This window comes from Pangasianodon hypophthalmus, chromosome 13, assembly GCF_027358585.1.
Source record: "Pangasianodon hypophthalmus isolate fPanHyp1 chromosome 13, fPanHyp1.pri, whole genome shotgun sequence".
Lineage (NCBI taxonomy): Eukaryota > Metazoa > Chordata > Actinopteri > Siluriformes > Pangasiidae > Pangasianodon > Pangasianodon hypophthalmus.
In genome coordinates this window covers 13,137,852-13,159,373 of record NC_069722.1, presented here as the reverse complement: position 1 = coordinate 13,159,373, position 21,522 = coordinate 13,137,852, and the positions used below count along the sequence as shown (strand labels likewise).

General features: G+C 38.4%; 1 protein-coding gene across 4 annotated transcripts in view; it reads right to left on the bottom strand.

Annotated features, from left to right (window-relative positions):
- Positions 1-21,522, bottom strand: part of LOC113528074 (choline transporter-like protein 2) — a 34,038-nt gene that overhangs the window by 9,559 nt on the left and 2,957 nt on the right. For 2 of the 4 annotated variants that reach the window (XM_026916370.3, XM_053239238.1), the window contains exons 2-11: positions 7,045-7,093; positions 6,219-6,292; positions 5,173-5,257; positions 4,881-4,965; positions 4,105-4,215; positions 3,891-3,951; positions 3,554-3,677; positions 1,607-1,690; positions 1,312-1,424; positions 25-156 (exon numbers count right to left, since the gene is read on the bottom strand). In XM_026916370.3, the coding sequence (XP_026772171.3) occupies positions 25-156; positions 1,312-1,424; positions 1,607-1,690; positions 3,554-3,677; positions 3,891-3,951; positions 4,105-4,215; positions 4,881-4,965; positions 5,173-5,257; positions 6,219-6,292; positions 7,045-7,093 (918 nt within the window). Of the gene's footprint in view, positions 1-24; positions 157-1,311; positions 1,425-1,606; positions 1,691-3,553; positions 3,678-3,890; positions 3,952-4,104; positions 4,216-4,880; positions 4,966-5,172; positions 5,258-6,218; positions 6,293-7,044; positions 7,094-15,488; positions 15,794-21,522 lie in introns of those variants that run through there. The other 2 variants (XM_053239237.1, XM_053239239.1) reach the window with 2 other exon arrangements.

Sequence of the window (21,522 nt, the reverse complement as noted above, 5' to 3'; positions counted from 1 at the left end):
GATCTAACTGAAGAGGTGACTCACTGAAGGCTAACCAGGTCTGCCTGATATGCAGGTACACATTCAAGTCCATCTGGAAACCCAGCTCCACGAGGGTGATGTTGGCCCCAGGGGCGTTCTTTAGATGAACGTACTCCATACTGCAGTGGAAGATACCTGCTCAGAACAGAAAGATTTAAAATAAAAAAAAAAAAAAAAAAAAAAAAAAAAAGAGTGAGCAAAGAGTAAAGCCTGCACACATTTAGACAGCAGAGCTCTTGATCAAACCATGAACTAGACACAAAATATAATCTATATTTTCATATGTACTTAAATTAGAAAGATGGTACCTATGTAGTCATAGATGTACAGGAGTTGTCCAGCCACATTTTGTATACTATACACTCACCAGCCATTTTAAAAAGAACACCTGTACACCTGCTTATTCACACAATTATTCAAATCAGCCAATTATTCAAATCAGCCAATTATTCAAATCAGCCAATTATTCAAATCAGCCCAGGCTGCAATGCAATGCAGAAAAATCATGCAGATACATTTCAGAGTTAATGTACAAGCTCACTGGTACTAGACACTTGAAAATTGGAAAAAGAGCAGGCGATATCTTTCCAACATTCAACTCTTCAGTTTCGTGCCCACTGTCCTCAGATTCCTATTCTTGGCTGACAGGAGTGGAACCCTGATGTGGTCTTCTGGCCCTGTGCCTCAAGGTTCAATGTGTTTTGCATTCTGCGAAGCTTTTCCACTCAAAACGTTTGTAAAGAGTGGTTATTTGTGTTGTCATAGCTGTGCTGTCAGCTCAGACCTGTCTGGCCATTCTTCTCTGACCTCTCTCTCATCAACAAGGTGTTTCCACCTGCGTAAATGCTGCTCACTGGATGTTTTTTGTTTTTTGCACCATACTGTGTAAAATCTAGAAAGTGTTGTGTGAAAAACCCAAGAGAGTAGTTTCTGAAATTAGCCCTTCTGGCACCAACAAACATACGACATTCAAAGGCACGGAGATCATATTTTCCTCCATTCTGATGTTTGATAAGTACATTTACTAAAGCTCGTGAAACTGTATGATTTTATTTATTGTACTACTGCCACATGACTGGCTGATTGGAAAACTGCATTCATGTGCAGGGGTACAGGTGCTCCTATTAATGTAACCAGTGTATATACTTTATATAATATGGCTAGAGTGCTCAACTGAACTGCATTCACTGTTCACTCTGATCATTACAGTGGTGAAAAATGACACAAATTTTACACACAAGTATCTTAGCCCCAAAAATGTATCCTTAGCTGTTCTGTGAGAGACACTACCGTATCCAATGACGAGGATGACCATGACAATCATAACCCAGACCATGATGCCAGCCAAGAACCTCAGCAGTACGATGAAGATCAGACTCAGAATTGTTGCTATGACCAGACCACTGATGAAAAACAACCGAGACACAGAACATAAGCTTCACACATAACATCAGAGATCAGTGTATAAGAACAAATTTAATGACATGCATAATCGGATTCCATGGATATTGCAATACTGGGTTTCAGATAATTAACATAATTAAGTAAAGAATGAGGCTTCTTAGACAGATTACTATTTACTTACAGGAGTATCCAATACCAAGACTGTGTGAAATCCTCAAAGATCTTCATTACCACGATTCGAGTTTCAGCAACTATAGTGGCATTCCTGCAAGCAGCAAAAACATATTTAAAAGCATTAATTGTCTTTAACTGGAATGGTAATTAATAGAAAATCGCACCATCTTTATGTCCTCATTCCTAAGTAACAAGCTCTTGTTTAACAGTGGTTCTCACTTGAATTAATCGGGTTTAATCCAAACGCTTAATAATAAGAAATTTCAGGAATAAAATGCTCTAAGGCTGCAGTAAATACCCAAAACATGATTGTATTTAAATAATATATAATAACATAATAAAAATATATACTACAAATTATACAGTCATGGAGTTCTATGTTTTTATTTATCAGGGCCTAAATAACAATTGTGTGTTCCTCACCAACTTCTATAAACAAACAAAAAACCTCAGGTAACACAAAAACACACACACACACACACACGTGAGATTTCAATATGTAGTAATTAGTAGTAAACCAACATTCAGAAAGCAGGTGGGAAAAAAATAAGTACACCATATAATTCAGTAACAGGTAGAACCACCTTTAGCAACAATAACTTGAAGTAAACGTTTTCTGTAGGAGTTTATCAATCTCTCGCATCATTTTGCAGAAATTCTGGCCCACTCTTGGCCCATCTCAGTGGGGATGAGGTCTGTACTTTGACTTGGTCATTCCAACACCTTGATTTTTTTTTTTCTTTAACCATTCAGATGTCTATTTGCTGGTGTGTACTATTGACCCATTTTTGTCCCAGCTTAAGCTGCTGGACAGATGGCCTCATATTTGTCTCAAGAATGTTTTGGTATAACATGGAGTTCATCATTGTCCATCACTGCCCAAATCATCATCCCTCCACCACCATGCTTGACAGTTGGTGCTTGTGGTGATACGCTGTGTTTGGTTTTCGCCATACATGGCGATGTGCATGATGACCATACATCTCCACCTTGGTCTCATCAGTCCAAACGAATTTATTGTTTCAGAAATTGTGGTTAGCTCAGATGTAATTCTGTAAACCTAAGTCATGCTGCCATATTCTTATTCGAGAGAAAGGGCTTTTTCCTAGCCATACCTGTTCAGTTTTTTTTTCTGATTGTGCTGTCATTCATGAACATTAACACTTAGGTTACATGATGTTGCTCTTATGTTTTTCTTTATATCTCTGAGCATTAAATGGTCTGGCCATGGACTGAATTTGCTGGGACACCCACTTCTGGGAAGATTGGCATCTGTCTTGAAGGCTCTCCACTTGTAAACAATCCTTCTCACTATAGAATGGTGAATTTCAAATTGTTTGGAGATAGTCTTATAACCCTTCCGAAATTGCTGAGCAGCAAAAGTTGCTTCTCTGAGACCACGGCTGATGTCCTTTTTTCTTGGCATGATGTACACACACACCTGAGTGCTCCAAACACCAAACTGCCAAAGGTTCTGCTTTTAGTCACACTTCTTGATGATTAACTAACCTTGTGCATTCCATTAGTAAGACCTGGCTGCTAATGACTGATTCTCTTAATGACTGTGGAAGTAGGAAACGTGTATTTATTTCTTTTCCCACCCGGTTTCTGAATGTTGATTTACTTTTTTGGGACAAAATGACTATATATTGAAATCTGTTGTGTTCTTTTTGTTTTTTCTCCCCATGACTGTATAATAATAATAATAATAATAATAATAATAATAATAATAATAATAATAATTTTACAGGTATAAATAGAATATAAAATTATAAAATAATAATCTTATTTTACAGTTAAAGGGCTCCCTGGTTGCAAAAGGTTTAAGAACCCCTGTTGTAAATGTGAACTGTTATTTAATAACAAAACAAAAGTTTGGAATATGTTGCTTTAACACACATTAAACATGTTGTGCAGGCATGTTAAATACACCAGTATCTGTGTGTGTACTCACTTTACAGCAGGCAGTAGGTCCTTGGCCTGTACAGTTCTACCCTCTCCATCCTGAAAATCGGTACTGTTTCCTACAGTGACCTCATTCCCCTTGATGCCAAGAGCGGGGAAACACCTCCGTGTGACTGAGCAAGAAATAAATTAAATAATGAAAAGACAAAAACCAGAAGCAGCAAAAGCCTTGTCTATTTAAAACTGATGTTCTCACTGCTGATATACTCACTGCTCATAAATAAAATAAATCTTGCAATTTCTAGAAATAAGTCTCGTAATTTCTAAAAAGCAATAAAACTTCTGTTTAAAATAAAACTGGTACTTGAGAAAAGATGAGGCCTTACATGGTTTGCTAGAGATGAGCATTGCAGGACAAATCCGGTGTTTCAGGATCTCAGGAACTGCCTGTGAAAGTCATTAAAATCCTTAAATCAGCTGTGGCAAAATGGCAATAGACAGAGAGACAGAGACAGGCAAACAAGTAGGCAGACGAAGGTAAACAAAAATTTAAGTTTAATACTTCTTGGTTGTTTCTTTTAACCTTCATATTCCACCTACCATGTTGCCTGGGTCTCGTATACAGAAGGGTTTGTAGTAATTCCAGTGTCCGGTATTAACAATGGCATTTACCAGAGTCATGGATCGATCAGGACATTTCTCCACACAAATCTAGAAATGAAGAGAGATAAATGCACAGTTACGCCTGGTTTTCCCGTTACTGATCATGCTTACTCCTAGATAGGGTTGTCACACCACCCTAACATGACACCAACTACAGTTTCACAATACCAAAATGATACTATGGCAAAAATTAAAACCATTAATCGTCTGATATTCATGAAATGACATTCATGAATTAAAACAGCTTCAACACTTTTGCTTATACCATTTTGCATATGTTTCTAGCAGCATAACCTCACACTCGGCACTAAACACCAATGTGATATTGAGTTTATTTAAAAGTAAAACAAGATTAAAATTGGCTTCAGATAATTCATTAGCTCATCTGCTAAATAGTCTTTACAAAGGGGCACATATAAATTTCTTGCATTGCTTTGCCAATCCAAGTCATAATCTTCACATTCCGACTCTTCTATAAGAATAATACATCAGTATAAAGGTAGAAGTTTAAGAATTAAACGTATTAGTACTGAGTTGTTTTCATTACTAAATATTTCACCAATCTACCCCTGAACATGAAGGTTCAGCAGCAACAGTGTACTTGTTCTTAATATTTTTCCATTTTTATGCACTGAGTCATTTACCAATATATTATTTAATAAAATAGTCAGTCAATAAGCACAAAGGTGGACAGAATGGACAAGAACATGTACCTGAGTGGTGGGACACTGGAACTCTAGCAGGACTACAGGACTGGCACACTTCAGGATGTTATAATACAACAGGAAGGACTTGTTCCTGTTTTACAAACACCACAATATACCATAGATAAATTATTCATATACTCATACAAAGGACCGCCAGAAACAAGTGCCACACGGATGAATAAATAGATGCTTTTGTGTATTTATAATCATTTACATCCTTTTCATTCTCCATGTGTTTTAAGAATTTAAGGTTAGCATTAAACATGAAGACATTGTGACGTCTGGCATTTCAACTTACTCCAAAGGAGTGCCAACTTGACCACAGAATTCCCCTCTGCTGTTTGTGGGGTAGATCACCTTCCTAGGGTCACCCTGAGACCATGCTGGAGAGGAGAAGAGAAAACTGTGAGTACTGACTGCACAAACACAAACACACTTATACAATCCAGGTTACATGAGGGTTAAAAAAAAACATGAAGCACAGTGGGGACATATATGAGGCACATATTCAAGCATGGAGTAAGACAAGACAGGGCATGAAAGGTATGCGCAGTACATGTTTGAATATACAAGAGTCCAGTCAGAGGCCTTGCTGTGGTTGCCGCAGCAATCTGTACGCTGGAGAACTGAAGCGAAACAAACATAACGTGCACCGCAATGACTCGTACAGTTTGCACTAAGGCCTGTAAGCCTCTGTCCACCCAAACCAGTAATCATGGCTGTTTCCACAACAAGCATACTGAGACTGGCAGTGTGCTTAACATGAAATAATGAAGCCCAGATACTGTTTTGACATCTTCATTAATATTTTCACCGAACCTGAAAAAATGGCAGTTACTACTGTCACGATTAAGCTCTTTAATCATAAGCATGAATCATAATAATATCAAATTTAGTGATTGTAACTGTGTATAGTAAACTAATTACTCTTAAATAGCTATGAGTACTTCTATTAATCCTTTCACTTCTGCTAACCTAACCCTAGGCAACACAACACGGGATAGGCCACAAAGTATTTAGTAATAGTGATATCTGTTCTTTATTTTTATTTTCCTGATACAACTACATCCGGCTTCAAAAAATGACAAGCATGATCACTTCAGGGTGGACCACAATGAGGTCAGCTGATTTTTAATCACTGTGGTCTTCCTTGTGCATGAAGGCATGTGATTTCAGTTTACACACTGTTTTTCTAGTAGTTCTATTATATAGATCTATATTCACTTAGGTCATTGTGCTAACATGGGCCCATTATCTGTTTAAAACCGTAATTACATAAACCTATACTTTGTCTCCCCCTCCCTTTGTCTACACACAGGTGAAGACACGAATACAAAGACTCACCTAGTACTCCCACAGCGACATATCCAACTATGGCCAAGATGAAAAGAATACAGCATAAAATGTCTGTGCAGCCTCTGTAAAGGAGAACACACAATACTATCAATACATCTCCAAGGAACGGACCAGGAACAAAACAACGTGCACCTTAGACCAACATTATATTTGACACAGAAGTACACTTATGTGTTTGCACTAGGGATACACAAATGAAAACATTATTCGAATTCTATTTTATTGTGTATCAGGACAGCATCACAACACTGCACAAGTTTTCACAGAGGCATGAGCAATCATTCGGTATGAAGCTTAAATAACCACCATGTTCATTAAAATGAATGAGTAGTCCTGAGTAACTTCCTGGTCCGGGTCACGGTGGTTTCAAGTAGTCTGCTACATTTTGGGAAATAGGACCAACTAAATTTGTTAGCATGATTAAAACAGTACTGGCATTCAGTACTACTGTCTGGGTTAGACCACGCCCACTTTGGGTCTAAATGCACAATCTGGAGCAGTATACAAATACAGGCATTGTGTTACACTCCTAGTACATATTCAGATGCTACACAAGCAGAATTGTTCACATAATTAAAAGCTATATCCACTAGCATGCAGGTCACACAGGCCAGGTTATGTTTGGACAGTGCCTGTAAAAATGTTAGCAATTTCACACCGCTATTCTGAGATGCATATTTTGCTACTGTAAAGCAGCGTGGAGATTTCATACAAATATGAACAAACTGTAAGTTTCAAAACAACTGACAACAGCACTGGCACTAATAGCACTGCCTGGTAATAACACAGCTTTTAAATGAAACTTGTTTCTTACCTATTATGGATTGGCCCTTTGAAGCTGGGGTCATATTTTCTGGGTTCACCTGTGAAGACAATGAAAAGTTACTTAGATATATGCTAAAACAAAACAAAATAAAAACAGATTATCCACTCTACTACATGACTGAACAGTTCTATAACCAGGATTGGCAGGGCATTTTGCTTGTAATGGAGAACATTTTAACATGTTATGAGGTATTATAGAAATAAAGCAAATGATAAAATTAAACTGAGATTTTTAGACAAGACCTTACAAAAGTCTGTCAGTCACAAGTTGCTTCCGTGATGGTACTGATAATCTAGTTTAGTTGACTTAATGGTCATTCATTAACCCTACACAGCTTACACATCGGTTACAGCCTCTGGCCTGCTGGCTGTATAATTTGTCGACTTGATTTTCCAACTCTGTTGTTATTTTACAGAAGAATAACAAGCTCAGTGTATCTCAGTCTGGGTTCTGGAGACACAGCACAAAATCAGCTCTGGCTAAAGTGGTCAAATGGTCTGCCACCACTATGTAAAAAATAGATAAAATTCAATAATAAAAACAGACTGCAACAAATTTCATTATTGATTAGTTGGTCCATTTTATAAAGCATGTGGTGGCACACACTACATCACTTCACTGACCCCCACTTCCATCGACTGACACTACTGGTGTACTGGTCACACTGACAGACAAAAAAAAAAAAAGAAAATGAACAGAACCAATAAAATGTATGAAATACCATGTGCTTAAGTCAGTTTTTTTATTGATTATCAAAATAATCGATACAATCAATTAAAACAATCAATTAAAACAATAAATTAAGTCAGTCATTAATTGATTATCAAAATTCATTAGTTGCAGCCTTAGAGGTTTATGACCTATGGTAACAAATTTTAATTGACAAGCTTAAACAGGCAGTATAGACAGATAAATTCTTGCCTACGACAGATATCATTTTACTGACGGTTACCGGCAGGTTAACGTTATTGGACATTTTTTATGGTGTCTCACAAGATTCTGTTCTAGGCTCCCTATTGTTCATTATTTATATATAGCCTCATGGACATACTTGTAAACATAACATTGGCTTTCACATCTGCTCCAACACTACAAAATTATACTTATCAATTCAGCCAGTTTCAATGGCGCAATGACACAAATTGGAGTTTTTACAGTCATAAAAACTTGGAAGAACATAAAACCCTGATTAAACTCATGTTGAGCTCTGAGTTAAGGTTCTGCATTAAGGTTCCTGGAGCCTTATTGTTCTGTGAAAAAAAAGCTACAGTTAATCTACAGTAAAGTACATTTGTCTAACAATTATCTACCCCTATATGATTCCCTTATAAGTAATATCATGCACTAAAAGTGCATATTATCATTTGAGAAACAGAGCCACAATAAGACAATGGCCAATGCTACATGACGTTGAGAGACTAGTGTATGATATTCATAGTCTTTAGGTTGGACATTTGGATGTTTTTGACTAGCTGGCTGCCCTGCTGTCTCTTTAAGTAAAGCTTCAGCTCGTTCCAAAAGCAGCAGCGCATGTCCTTAACAAGAAAACTCACAGCAGATTACCCCAGGATTTTTCGAGCTGCAACGATATAAAGATATAAAGCTACAGTATATCTTGTTGCATTGAGGAATGCAAGCTCTACATTTGACTTTAAATCCAGATTAAAAACATACTTGTTTAAACTTTGTAATCTATTTGTAATTATTGAGTCTTCTATCTTGTTAAATATAATTTTCACAATTTACATTAATTCTCTTGGATTCTTTTTAGCTAATTTATTACATAACAAAAAAAATACTCTTGTAACATACATGCGTAATAATAGGCATAGTGTCACTTCAGCTTTTGGTCTGATATCACCACCTAATGGGATCCCATGTGGAATTTTGCTACAAATCCAATATTAATAGTAAGCAAAAGAGACCTGTGTGGGGATTAAAATCTGGCACCTCTAGGATGGGAAATGATGAACTACTGACTGCCACATGTTTGTCATGTCACTGCTGTTACCATGGATTTAACAGTCACTTTATTAACAACCCCCTGGGGCTACCGTAATGCTCATCCCAGTTTCAACTGTTACTGTGAAGTCCACTTACACCCTCTCTTTCCCCACAGATACATTCTTACCCCTCTCTCCATTCCCATTTTAGTAGATTTTTTCTTACTAACCTAAAACACGTTTCAAGCTTAATAAAATTCCCAGCTTTAACTTAATTAACTGAAAAGGTAACAAGATGTGAAATTGGATCAATTATTTCTCAATGCAATTATAAAATAAGCACAGGTCATTTGTGAGCTTTGAAAAGCCAGGTATGTGTGCCCTATCAAAAAAAAAAGATTCATGACACCACTGATAAGGAGTTGAATGGATCTGGAGCATAAACAGGAACAGGAGTATAATGATTTAGGCCATGAACAGGAGTATAATTAATTAGACCATGAACGGGAGTATAATTAATTAGACCATGAATGGGAGTATAATGAAGCAGGCCATGAATGGGAGTAAAATGAAGTAGGCCATGAACGAGAGTAAAATGAAGTAGGCCATGAACGAGAGTAAAATGAAGTAGGCCAGGAGTATCAGCTTTCTCGCTCTGAGTTGTACCAACACAACTGTGTACCAACACAACTGAAAACTGACATTCCAGCTTGATGACTAGACAGGCTCCTTCTAAGATGCCAGCAATGGGATCATACATACATCAGCTTTGACCACTGAGTCATATCCTTCCTTCAGCCATCTACATGTTTATACTATAGTCTCTTACACCCAGCAGTGTGGGTGTAACCCACAATGGGCCAGACGGGATAAAGGCCAAGCAAAAGCTTTTACATTACCAGCTCCAGAGTTTCAAGCCATTTAACATGCTATGTGCACTACTATGGTGAGAAATATGGCAAAAAGAGACATTTTCACAACACATGATATGCATCATGATATTGAGGTTTTTGCTAACAGAAGTGTCAGCAAAAGCAATAGTGCTCTATTTAAAAGTCCTATTAACTATAGTTTCAATTATATAAAATTGTTTTTATTATTATTATCATCATCATCATTACTGAATTTACAGTCTTTAGCAGTCAAGCAGAAACCTACACACAAAGATTACATTTGTCCCCATGTAACCTTTCAGAACCATTAACCAGGGCTGTCTTAAGAGGTGGGCATGGCCTGGAGAGATATTTTTGTTGCATCCAGGCTGAGAGAATGTTGTTTGTGTGTGGTGTGCACATATAAAAACTAAAAGGTTCTAAGATTTCTAAGATATCTCTAATGATGCAGAGCTCATATCTCAAATGGCAGAAAATCCTATGACATTCTTATATCTGTAAAAGTCCTGCACAGACCACAGAGTGAGGCAAGTGCGTTCAGATTTAGCGACAAAAGCAGCGTAAATGGCATTAAAATACACACATTTTGTGTGTGTGTGTGTGTGTGTGTGTGTGTCTGTCTGTCTGTGTGTGTATGTATGTGTGTATATATACAGTTAGGTCCAGAAGTATTTGGACAATGACTGAGTTTTTGTGATTTTGCCTTTATACACCACCACAATGGATTTGAAATAAAACAATCAAGATGTGATCGAAGTGTAGACTTTCAGCTTTATTTTAAGAGGTTCCACAAAAATATGGCATTTACCTCTTAAAATAAAGCTGAAAGTCTACACTTCGATCACATCTTGATTGTTTTATTTCAAATCCATTGTGGTGGTGTATAAAGGCAAAATCACAAAAACTCTGTCATTGTCCAAATACTTCTGGACCTAACTGTATATATACACACATACATACACACACAGACAGACAGACAGACACACACACACAGCCAGGTCCATAAGTATTTGGACAGTGACACAATTTTCATAATTTTGCCTCGTTATACTGCCACGATGGATCTGAAATGAAGCAGTCAAGGTGTGACTGAAGTGTAGATTTAATTCAAGGAGTTTAACAAAAATATTGCATTAATAGTTTAGGAATTACAGCCAATTTTTTTTTTTTTCATAGTACTTCCATTTTCACAGGCTCAAAAGTATTTGGACAATTGAGTGATAAGCAGTTTAACGGCCAGGTGTGGCCTGTTTCCTTGTTATTTCACGAGAAACTAAGGAGATAAAAGGTCTGGAGAATGATTCCAAGTATTGAATTTGCATTTGTTAGCTGTTCATGGGAACTCTCAATATGCGGTCGAAAGAAATGTTGATGCAAATGAAGGAGGCCATCATAAGGCTAAAAAAAAAAAACAAAACAAAACAGACCTATCAGAGAGATAGCAGAAACTTTAGGAGTGGCCAAATCAACAATTTGGTACATTCTTAAAAAGAAGGAATGCACTGGTGATCCCAGCAACACCAAAAGGCCTGGAAGACCATGGAAGATCGCAGAATTTTTTCCTCGGTGAAGAAAAACCCCATCACAACATCTAGCCAAGTCATGTATCATTGTCAAAGCCTACAATCAAGACACCCCTTCATGAATGTAAATACAGACATAAATGTAAATACAAGATACATACAGACATAATGTAAATACAGACAGTTCACCTGAAGATGCAAACCACTGTTAACAATCAAGAATAGAAAGGCCAGATTAGACTTTGCTTAAAAAAAGAAAAAAAAAAGTCTAAAAAAGCCTGACCGGTTCTGATGCAAGATGAACTTGTACCAGAATGACGTGAAGAGACGATTATGGAGAAGGAAAGGAAGAGCTCATGATCCAAAGCATAACACATCATCTGTCAAACATGTGGAGGCAGTGATATGGCATGGGCATGTATGGCTGCCAATGGAACTGGGTCACTGGTGTTTATTGATGTGACTGCTGATAGAATAGCAAGATAAATTCTGTATGTATAAGGGCTATACCTTCTCCTCAGATGCTGTACTATCAGTTTTGCACTTCACAGTACTGATGGATAATGACCCAAAACATATTGCAAAAGCAACCCAAGAGCTTCTTAAGTCAAAGAAATTAAATATTCTTAAACGTCTGATGACCTCAGCCCAAAGGAGCATTCTTTTCACTTACTGAAGAAAAAGCTGAAGGCAGAAAGACTCACAAACAAGTAAAGGCCCGGCAAAGCATCTCAAGGGAGGAGACTCAGCATTTGGTGATGTGCATGGGTTCCAGATTTCAGGCAGTCATTGACTGCAAATTTGCATCCAAGTGTTAAAAATAATCTTAATATTAATGATTATGTTAGTTTGTCCAAGTACTTTTGAGCCTGTGAAAATGGAGGGACTCTGTAAAAAAAATGGCTGTAATTCCTAAAATGTTAATGCAGTATTTTTTTAATCCCTTTGAATTAAAGCTGAAAGTCTACACTTCAATTACATCTTGATTGCCTCATTTCAAATCCATTGTGGTGGTCAAAATTATGAAAATTGTGTCACTGTCCAAATACTTAAGGACCTGACTGGATATATACACAATATATGTATATACACACATATATACGATATACACACCTGCACAACTACACGTTCATGCACACAGAATGAAGTGTAAACTCTAGAGACTGTTGTGTGTGAAAATCTCAGGAGATCAGCAGTTTACAAAATACACAAACCAGCCCTTCTGGTACCAATATCCATGCCACCATCACAGTCACAGAAATCACACTTTTTCTTCATTCTGATGTTTGCTGTGAACACTAAGTGAAGCTCTTGACCTCTAGCTGCATGATTTTTTGCAATGCGCTGCTGCCACATGATTGGCTGATTAGATACCTGCATGAATGTGCAGCTGCACAGGTATTCCTAATAAAGTGAGTATACTGATGTCTATTTATTAATGCAGGCTTAATTGGTAAATGAAGTTATAGTGTTTGACATTCATATACGTGTAGCTCTCACTGAAATCTTACTGATTGTAACGGCAAGCTGATATATATATATATATATATAAAAACTCACACTCTGTGAGTAACTCACACTCTGAGTAACATAAGTGCTTGACCTATAATTAAAAATGTGTTTGCTTCAAAAAACAAATGGTGAGAGTTCTCAGTAGCTCAAAAATGTTTGATGCTGATTGGGTCATTTTATCTTAACAATTTAATCTTAGGGTTGTGGTGGCTCAACGGTTAAGGCTCTGGGTTACAGAAGGTTGAGTTCAAGCCCCAGCACTGTCAAGCTGCCTCTGTTGGCCCCTGGAGCAAGGCCCTGAACCCTTTCTGCTCCAGGGGCTCCAGGGGTATCACGACTGATCCTGCACTCTGACCCCAGCTTCCGAACAAGCTGGGACATGCAAAGAAAAGAATTTCACAGTGCTGTAATGTATATGTGACGAATAAAGGCTTCTTCTTCTTCAAAATCAATTTACAACGAACTTTTGTGTAATTTTATCCCAATATCCATTTTAAAAGGAATCGCTATTGCTATCATTTTCAATTATGTATTTAGGTACTGGATTGTAGTTAGTTACTGAGACAGTCAAGTGACAGTTTTATATAAAAAAAATAAATAAATAAAAAACACACACACACACACACACACACATTTGTGTGGTCTAATCTTGTCTTCTTCTACCTATGACTGGATTTGGCACTTCCTTTCTTGCTTAGCAGTTTAGTTCCATGTACGCTGTCTATAGAGACAATATAGAGAAGTTGAGTATTATAATGTACAGTTATCCATACTACTGATATATGCCCTTATATGCCGATCAGCCATAACATTATGACCACTGACAGGTGAAGTGAATAATATTGATTCTCTCATTACAATAGCACCTGACAAGGGTTGAGATATATTAGGCAGCAAGTGACCAGTCGGTTCTCGAAGTTGATGTGTTGGAAACAGGAAAAATGGGCAAGCGTAAGGATTAGAGAGATTTTGACAACAGCTAAATTGTGATGGCTAGATGACTGGGTCAGAGCATCTTTAAAACGGCAGGCCTTGTGGGGTGTTCCTGGTATCCAGTGGTTAGTACCTACCAAAAATGGTCCAAAGGAAGGACAACCAGTGAACTAGCGACAGGGTCATGGACACCCAAGGCTCACTGATGCGCGTGGGGAGTGAAGGCTAGTCCGTCTGGCCTGATCCCACAGAAGAGCTATTGTAGCACAAACTGCTGAAAAGTTAAAGCTGGCTATGATAGAAAGGTGTCAGAATGCACAGTGCATCGCAGCTTGCTGCGTATAGGGCTGTGTAGCCACAGACCTGTCAGAGTGCCCATGCTGACCCCCAAAGTGCCTACAATGGACAGGTGAGCATCAAAACTGGACCACGGAGCAATGGAAGAAGGTGTCCTGGTCCGATAAATCACCTCCTATTCCCTAATGGAAGTGCTCTTTCAGCAAGATAATGCACCCTGCCACACTGTAAAAATTGTTCAGGAATGGTTCGAGGAACATGACAAAGTGTTCAAGGTGTTGACTTGGCCTCCAAATTCCCCAGATCTCAATCCAATCGAACATCTGTGGGGTGTGCTGGCCATCAAGTCCGATCCATGGAGGCCCCACCTCGCAACTTACAGGACTTAAAGGATCTGCTGTTAACGTCTTTGTGCCAGATACCACAGCACACCTTCAGGGATCTAGTGGAGTCCATGCCTCGACGGGTCAGGGCTGTTTTGGCAGTAAAAGGGGGACCAACACAATATTAGGCAGGTGGTCATAATGTTACGGCTGATCGGTGTATATGCGCAATGTCAGCACATGTCAAGTCATTTAGACATGACATATCTGTGCTTTTTAATTGGGGACACTTCTAAGCGAGAATTATGAGCTCCTTAAACTTTGAATTGCTTCTTAGACCAAAACTCTTAGACCAACTCTTAGACCAAAACTCCCAGCAGAGTACCTTTGTGTAAGATGTGAGTAAGCCTGCAGAGCAGTGAAAGGGTGGAACCCTGGTGTACACAGGAGAGGAAACTCCATTAGCAAGCAGCACTTCACCTACCACAGCTTTTCATAAAGAACATAAACACACATGCTACCAGCACCCTGGTTCAAGTAGTACCAACTACAGCACTTTTATCTGACAGCATTTCGACATCATAATATTTACACACTATCTACTGGAATCTTTTGCCAAAACAAGACCTAGACATGCAGAACAGCCAAATCATGCTATAAACCAGTAACTTCTGAAGAAATATAAATAGAAAACTATACATATCTCACAACTGGGCTATTCCAATAATGTACAAAAGCTAACTACTACTTTTATAATCGCAAAGCCATTAAGGAAAAAAGGGTCTATACAGGACAGAAACGTTTGAAATGAAACCTGAATAAAATCCACAGTAATAGATTTCTAATAACAGTATTGCTTTCACATTTGCTGTTTAGAGTAGAGAGCTCATAAGAGTAAAGCAGAGAAATGTGCCACAACAACAGTGCTACTCCGCCTTTCGCTTTTAAACCAGACACCACACCAAGACTCCATTTGCTAAAATAAAGCCTTTCCTGACTGAGCATTACCATGCTTTCCGTAATGATCTTCTTCCTCAGGCATTCTGTGGCTTTTGTTTTTCCAGAGTCGACTCCAACAACACTCGCTGCTCCGTTCAGGAGTTTGGCTTCTTGCTTCAGCTTGTTTTTGTCGCTATAAGCGCGTCTGGCGTCTAAAATCGCTTGCTCCTGCTCTGAACAGTGTGATAAAAAGTCAGTGAAGTCCTGAGTGGTGTAGTGCGCAAGGCTGAACACAGCCACTCCCCTCAGTGTGGGAAACCGGTTAAACCGGTATTAAGCACATTACCAGAGTCTTCCGTCTGTTACTCTCCCTTGCTTTCCTTTCCTTTCTTTTTTTCAAACCCATATCCAGCTTTTAACATATGATTTCTGCCTTCATAATGAAAGTGAAAGTGTGTGTTAGGGTGCAGATATTATTAGAAACTGGCAGAGCCCCCACCTATGGAGAAAATGCACAAATGCTTTTAAAAAAAAAAGGCTTTCGCACTGTCCTTGTAATTTGATTGGTCGCGCTGCATTCCAAGAGTGCCTATATTTCCTCTAACCACACTGGGGTGTTTCACTTCCTATGTTTACATGCACATCGATATTCCATAGTCTATATTCGGATTGCGGCCATATTCCGAATACAATGTTTATATGCCTACAGGGCAATCAGAATATTCCTGTATACATAGTTGTTGGAAGTATAGTTTCCATCCCTAAATACCTAGCCTACAGCTAAGCATCTGATAGCACCCACAATTCCTTGCAGAATGAGTATTCACGAGTATATCTCCTTTCAGTGGATTTTCTGAATAAGGTGTTTACATGCAAAAAATTTCAGATTAATACTGGCATATTCCTGGGGTGGGAATCTGAATTTGGGGAATCAGAATATTGTCTTAATCTGAATCGGGCAATCGGATATTTTTTTAGATAATTAGGATCGTTTGACTTAAAATATGATGCCAATTTCACCGGAAACACCTTTAACAGGAATGTACAAATTAATAAAGTGAGTGTGGCTTCTTCAGGATCTATTTCCACTACCAGAGTAAAAATAAAGAGAACATTTCCCCAAATTGTGTCTTAAATGTCAGTTACTCAATACTGATTTCTTGTTCATAGAACTGTTGTATAAAAGTAATACCACACTCACAATCATGCAGTTATACCAAACATGGTGTCACCATGAAGTTGATTATTTTCCAACAACAGCACATCCTGAAGTGTTTATTTCCCTTATACCACATCAATTTGTCATTTTTTATTAATAATTACAGAATGACATGTCAATTAGTTTCCATTACTTACAGTATAACAGCTATAAATAGTCGTTCCCTTACCATTCTCTTTTTTTTCTCTCTCTCGTCGTGCTACAGAGAAACTGTAGAAATGCAAAGCCCTGAGTCTTGACGACTTTCCTGTGTTGAAAAACTTAAAGATACTACTTTACCTCGTACTGTTACAAAGAGCTGACAGTGCAGATCTGGATAACCGGCTGAATGCGTTGCTTTTATTGGCTCGCCATTACAACACCTGCATAAGGGTGTGTTTCGTGCAAATTAGAGATGTGCCTTATGCATGACAAGTGGACAGCACTACATACAGGTATGAACAGGATCAAATGCGTCCCGAGATCTGATCACTCAGACTCAAATCATTCAGAGTCGACGCATGTGACCACGTTATATTTGTACTGTGAGCTGCAATGTGTACTAATGTGTCCCTGACAACTCAAAAGAATCCTAGTCACCCTGTGTTGCCAGGTTTGTGGTTTTCCCACAGAATCAAGCTACTTTTGAACTGTCCAGCCATACTGTTGCTACACAGCTGTCTGTGATTCGAGAGTTCTTAATACATTATATTAATTAAACCTCTTTATTCAAATATGCATACTTGCCACATGCACTCTCTTCTCATATATACACTTCTCGCCGTTCTAAACATAAGCTCTGCTCGCTACTATTTCTGTCAGTGAATTGCTCTAAATATCCTCACATCTATAATTTCTCTATGACAATATATTATTAATATGACAACTTTAGCACCTTGGTGAAATAATTATTTAATGAAATGACAAGAGGTGGCACAGTGGGTCATGTTGCCGCCTCCAGGGAAGGATGTTAGGATTTAAAAAGGATAGGCATGGAAGGGAATTAAACGTTATCTCGTTGGACAGAATAGTATGTTGAAAGCACATAAAACATGATTAGATGAACACATCCTGCACAAAACAGCAAGATAAACATTCTGTGCCTGACCATTTTATCAGGACATGCCAACTGACAGCTAAATATAGACAATTGGTTTGACTTTTTGTTTAGTGTTAACTAGCATTCTGGGGTTTTGTTTTGAAAGGACATCGAGCTGCTTTTGGGAGATTTTTTCAACCCTCCTACTGATGAAATGTGATCACACGTGGTCAGTGGAGATGCATTCGAGACACATTTAGGCCCCAAATTACTCCTAAACGGGATTTAGGAAATTGGGAAGCCCTAAATCTTTTATCTGTGCCTGGCACGGCACTGACCGAAACATGATCAAAGCAAGCTCAGCAGTTACTTGCATACACAAGACCTGCTTCCTCTTAATTTAATGCCTGCTCTTAGCTAGAATGTAGTTTTTGAACTTTTTCCCCCATGTACATTTATTTAGTTCTCATTTGCTTTTAATGGCTGGTTTAAATTAAAGTCACACGGAGTGCACAGTGAGTTACAAAACCACTTAGATTTTACAAACAAAACCAAAAGAGTTTTACTTTTCTCCTTGCAACTTTTCATATACCACCTTTTTTCCCCCATTTTTCACTTTCAGTACTAATTCTTTTTTTTATCTAGTCCCTCCTTTTGTTACCTCTTTTTTTTTTGTGAACATATTTTTGTCCTCTTTGTTATGGGCAGCAGGGAAAGAGGAGTGAGGCGTAACCAGAGAAAAAGGCGGGTTGTGTACATGTCACGTCTTCAGCTCAAGCTAACACTTGTGGACTCAGTACACAAAAGCAGCTTGTACCAAAAACAGGAAACAGATTTCCAGCTGTCACTTCAAAACCAAACCCAAAATACTGACAAACTTAGTGTTTATATTTAGCCATTGGTTGCATTTCTTAATTCTTAAAAGAATCTCTTTTTTTTTTTAATTTTGTATACGTACTTCCAAGCAAATTACACCACCTGAATGTCGATATAGCATAACATTTAACAGTACAACCATTTTAGATTTCTGTTACTAGTATATACAATCACAACATCGTATCACCACATCCCATGAACTTCAGAGGTGAAGTAGGGCAACGAGAGACCAAAGACATAGCCGTACCAGAATTCAAGGTTTCATACGATTCTACAAACATTCCAAATAAATGGAAATTTCATTGCTGCTCAGAGATTTAATAAACTCTGTACATATTTTATACTATTATTACTTTCAAAAAGAATTAAAAAATGCTCTAAAATATATCCACTATTCTTACTTTAAAACATCTGCCCAAACAGCTCCATGTTAGAAAATAGAACCAAACTACAGTTTTGGGATCTTGCATTTAAAAAAAAGATCCTGGATCAGATTTCCAAAGACTTCGTGCTACCCTTTAATTACAGACAGCAATTCAGATCCCTATGATTACGATGGCTGTATATAGACCAGACCCTCCACTGACATTCACTACAGCATGCTAATTAAAGTACTGTAAAAATGGGTGTAGTGGAGTATCTTACACACAGACATACACAGAGAATACCACTAACACTTCTTACAAGAATTCATTTTTAACAAGTCAAAAATACAATCCTGAGCTAGTCTAGATGTTCAGTTGCTACTTAAAAACTGCTAGCAGATAAACTAACCTCTAACTAACGTCATCACATAGACCGATGTCAGTGCTTAAAGATCTTCAGTCACAGCTGAAGATTTGTAAGTACTGGCACAAGACAACTCAAGAATAGTTATGAACTGTTAGGGTTATGGTTAGGGGCAAAGTTACTGGCCATCCTTTTTCTCATCACTGTACGTGATAATTAAGTACAATCGCACGGTTGTTACATAATACAAATTTTGCATGAGGTCTCATTATATTACTTATGACCACAGCAGCAGCACATACTGTTCCTCTACCACTGCACAATGTCACATAGGCCAATTCAGTGACCTCTATTTTACAGGAAACTTTCACTCGTACAGAAATTGTTAACATACTAACAAAAGTAAACAACACCTTCAGAAACACAGTCACCATCTCACAACTGCCTTGCTGCAGCTCAGGCAAGTACAAGTCACAGTAATGGTGAGGATTAAAAAAGCCCCCACGCAACTCTATGTCACTTTCAACTTCTGTGACAACAGCACCCTTTTCTCGCTCAGCTCTCTCCTTCTGCAAAGCGAAAGCCGAAGCAGAGAAAATGGCTTTTTTTTTTCCTCTGATGTTTCCTCAAGTCAAGTGGTTTTTATTGTCATTCCATTATATACCCTGGACAAAATGTCATTTCCTCAAGGACCATGTTGCAACACATAATGCACAGTGCACAGGCCTATATATAATGTGCAAATACACAATAGTGTGAGACGAGTGCAAACAATACAATAAATACACAGGACAATGAACGTCAACTAGACAGGACAAGAGAAACAGTGTTGAGTGGAAAATAAGTGCAAAAAATAGTCAGTAAACTGCTGACTGTGACAGCAGCAACTGATTGCAGTAGCAGGGATAAGAGTCATAGTAGTAACTGTCCAATAGCAGCAATGATAAAGTGTAAGTGTGCAGTGATGATGTACAGTGATGGCTGTTGGGAAGTTTTGAGGTTTCGGGAGCCCAGGTGAGTGTTAAGAGGAAGTAGACGGTAAGACAGCTGGTCAGGACGCTCTCTATAGTCCCTCTGTAGACTGCGCGGAGGATGGGAGGGAAGAAGGGGTTGGTCTTCGCTGTCGGCATGTTGTTCTGTACTTCAAACTATGCAAAGCAATCACTCGGTGAATCTGGGGGCAAGGTTCGTCACATATCTGTGAAGGAGCTTTGTAGTCCATGATGGCCTGGATACCTTTACCAGCACTTTACAGTCAAAAACTCCACCAATGATGAACAGTAGCTCGAGACCACTATAGCATTCCTGCATCATTCGTGGTCTGTGTAAACACACAGACCATCTCCACTTGCCACACAGTGGTGCTGTCCTGTCGACGTGATGTGCCCCGCTAGCTAAATGGCTGGGTCCGGAAAGAGTCACGTTTCCATAAACTATTTGAGATAGTCCAGTTTTTTTTTTTTTTTTGAGGGAATGAACATTGTAAAGAAAAACAGATGGTAGAGCCAGGCAGCTAGGGTTAGCCTTTAGCTAGCACGGATGCTGTGCTTCCACTAGTTAGAATAGACTACACATAACATAGCACCATTTTCTGGACCTTCACACCATATTGCTAAAAGGCAAAGTCAGGGCCTAGATTACTGCACCATGTCTAAATGTCTAAATACTGCATCGAAAAGAAATATACAATGTACAAATCCTTGTACTTTGAAAACAGGGTGAACCCTCAACCATTTCTCATTATCTTTCCTCCTTCTGTGAAACAGAAACAGAGCTCTTCTCCTTTTGTTATTTTCCATTTACACAGTGACGTATTGACATAGCTGTAAAAATAAACTTGGAAACGCACAAAAGGGGGCAAACTGCAACATTTCTCTGGCTGCAACCTAAATGCTGTTTATAATAGGGAAAAAAAAAAAACCCTGCTCAAACTGAGCTCAGAATTGCTTTGTTAATGTTGTTTCTGTTCTCCTGAAATAACTGCAATTAAATGTGTTCGATCCCTTATTCCTGTTTGATTTTCAGGGCAGAAGACACAGGGTCACAGCTAAAGATCTTTAAGCACTGGCAGAAGATGACACATGAAAGAGTCATGAGCTGTTACGGTTATGGCTATGACTAAAAGTGGCCATCCTTTTTCTCAATAATGTACGTGATGCAAATTAATGTATAATCACATGGTCAAATCACATGGTTTATCCCATCACATGCATTTATGTAAATGATTTAGCTGAAGGCAGCTCATCGGCCCAAAGACGAGC